The sequence below is a fragment of the Penaeus monodon genome, chromosome 27 (assembly GCF_015228065.2).
Source record: "Penaeus monodon isolate SGIC_2016 chromosome 27, NSTDA_Pmon_1, whole genome shotgun sequence".
NCBI classification, from domain to species: Eukaryota; Metazoa; Arthropoda; class Malacostraca; order Decapoda; family Penaeidae; genus Penaeus; species Penaeus monodon.
In genome coordinates, this window is record NC_051412.1 from 11,960,477 (window position 1) to 11,961,326 (window position 850).

General features: G+C 45.5%; 1 protein-coding gene across 1 annotated transcript in view; it reads right to left on the minus strand.

Annotated features, from left to right (window-relative positions):
- LOC119590577 (major facilitator superfamily domain-containing protein 6-like) overlaps positions 1–850 on the minus strand; it is a gene marked incomplete in the record, with an annotated part of 16,369 nt that overhangs the window by 1,947 nt on the left and 13,572 nt on the right. The window contains 3 exon segments of the mRNA XM_037939251.1: positions 43–207; positions 394–494; positions 699–827. Of these exon segments, the coding sequence (XP_037795179.1) occupies positions 43–207; positions 394–494; positions 699–827 (395 nt within the window).

Here is an 850-nt window from a genome sequence, read left to right on the forward strand (position 1 = left end):
CCCGCGCACTATAAGGCTCTTGCGTGACTGCACACAACTGACCAAAATAATGACTGTGGACGGCTGCAACAAAACATTGAAGACGGTGGCGCACGTGATTTTGGAGCTGCTGGTGCTGAACTTGAGGCCGCACACTACCATCACGTCCATCATGAGGAAGAGGAACGTCATCACATAGGCCGGCCAGTAATCCTTCTGGTCTTTACCCTGTCAGAAAAATAACTAGCTTAAACAGACACACTTGTGTCAGTAGCACTTATTCACGCCTTGTGATGATATCAGTGTAAATATTCTTGGCGTCTGATGACAATTAGCACTCAACTGCAGATATGACCTTTTCTAAGTTCACTGGCAGTGAACAACACTGAAGAACTTATCTTCCAGCCCACTAACCTGAGAATACCAGTCCACCATAAGTCCTCCAGTCACAGCGCCAAAGCCCCATCCCAGGGAACCCCACAGGCGCTGTTTACCGAAATCCTGGCTTGCATTGCCTGAAATTTACCACAGGTATTATCTGATCAGGTAGAAAACTTCAAAGAATTATTTCAGTGACAGCAATTTGTATTCTGCAATTAGATGTTATTTCTAAGCTGCACACACTTCTTAGAAAACGTCTCTGTTTTTGGTTTTCGATACTATATGCATTACGTTGAACTGTTCACCAACAGTAAAGCAGTTAAAGCAACGTGTCTCACCAAGCAGCTGGTAGCAGAGAGCCTCCTGGAGGGTGACTGAAGCGCTCTGGCAGCAGAACTGAATCAACAGACATGCTAGCAGGAACCAGAATTCCGTTCGGCTTAGGAGGTACTCTACTGTCACTTCATCTGAAATAGTAACAGCAATAGCG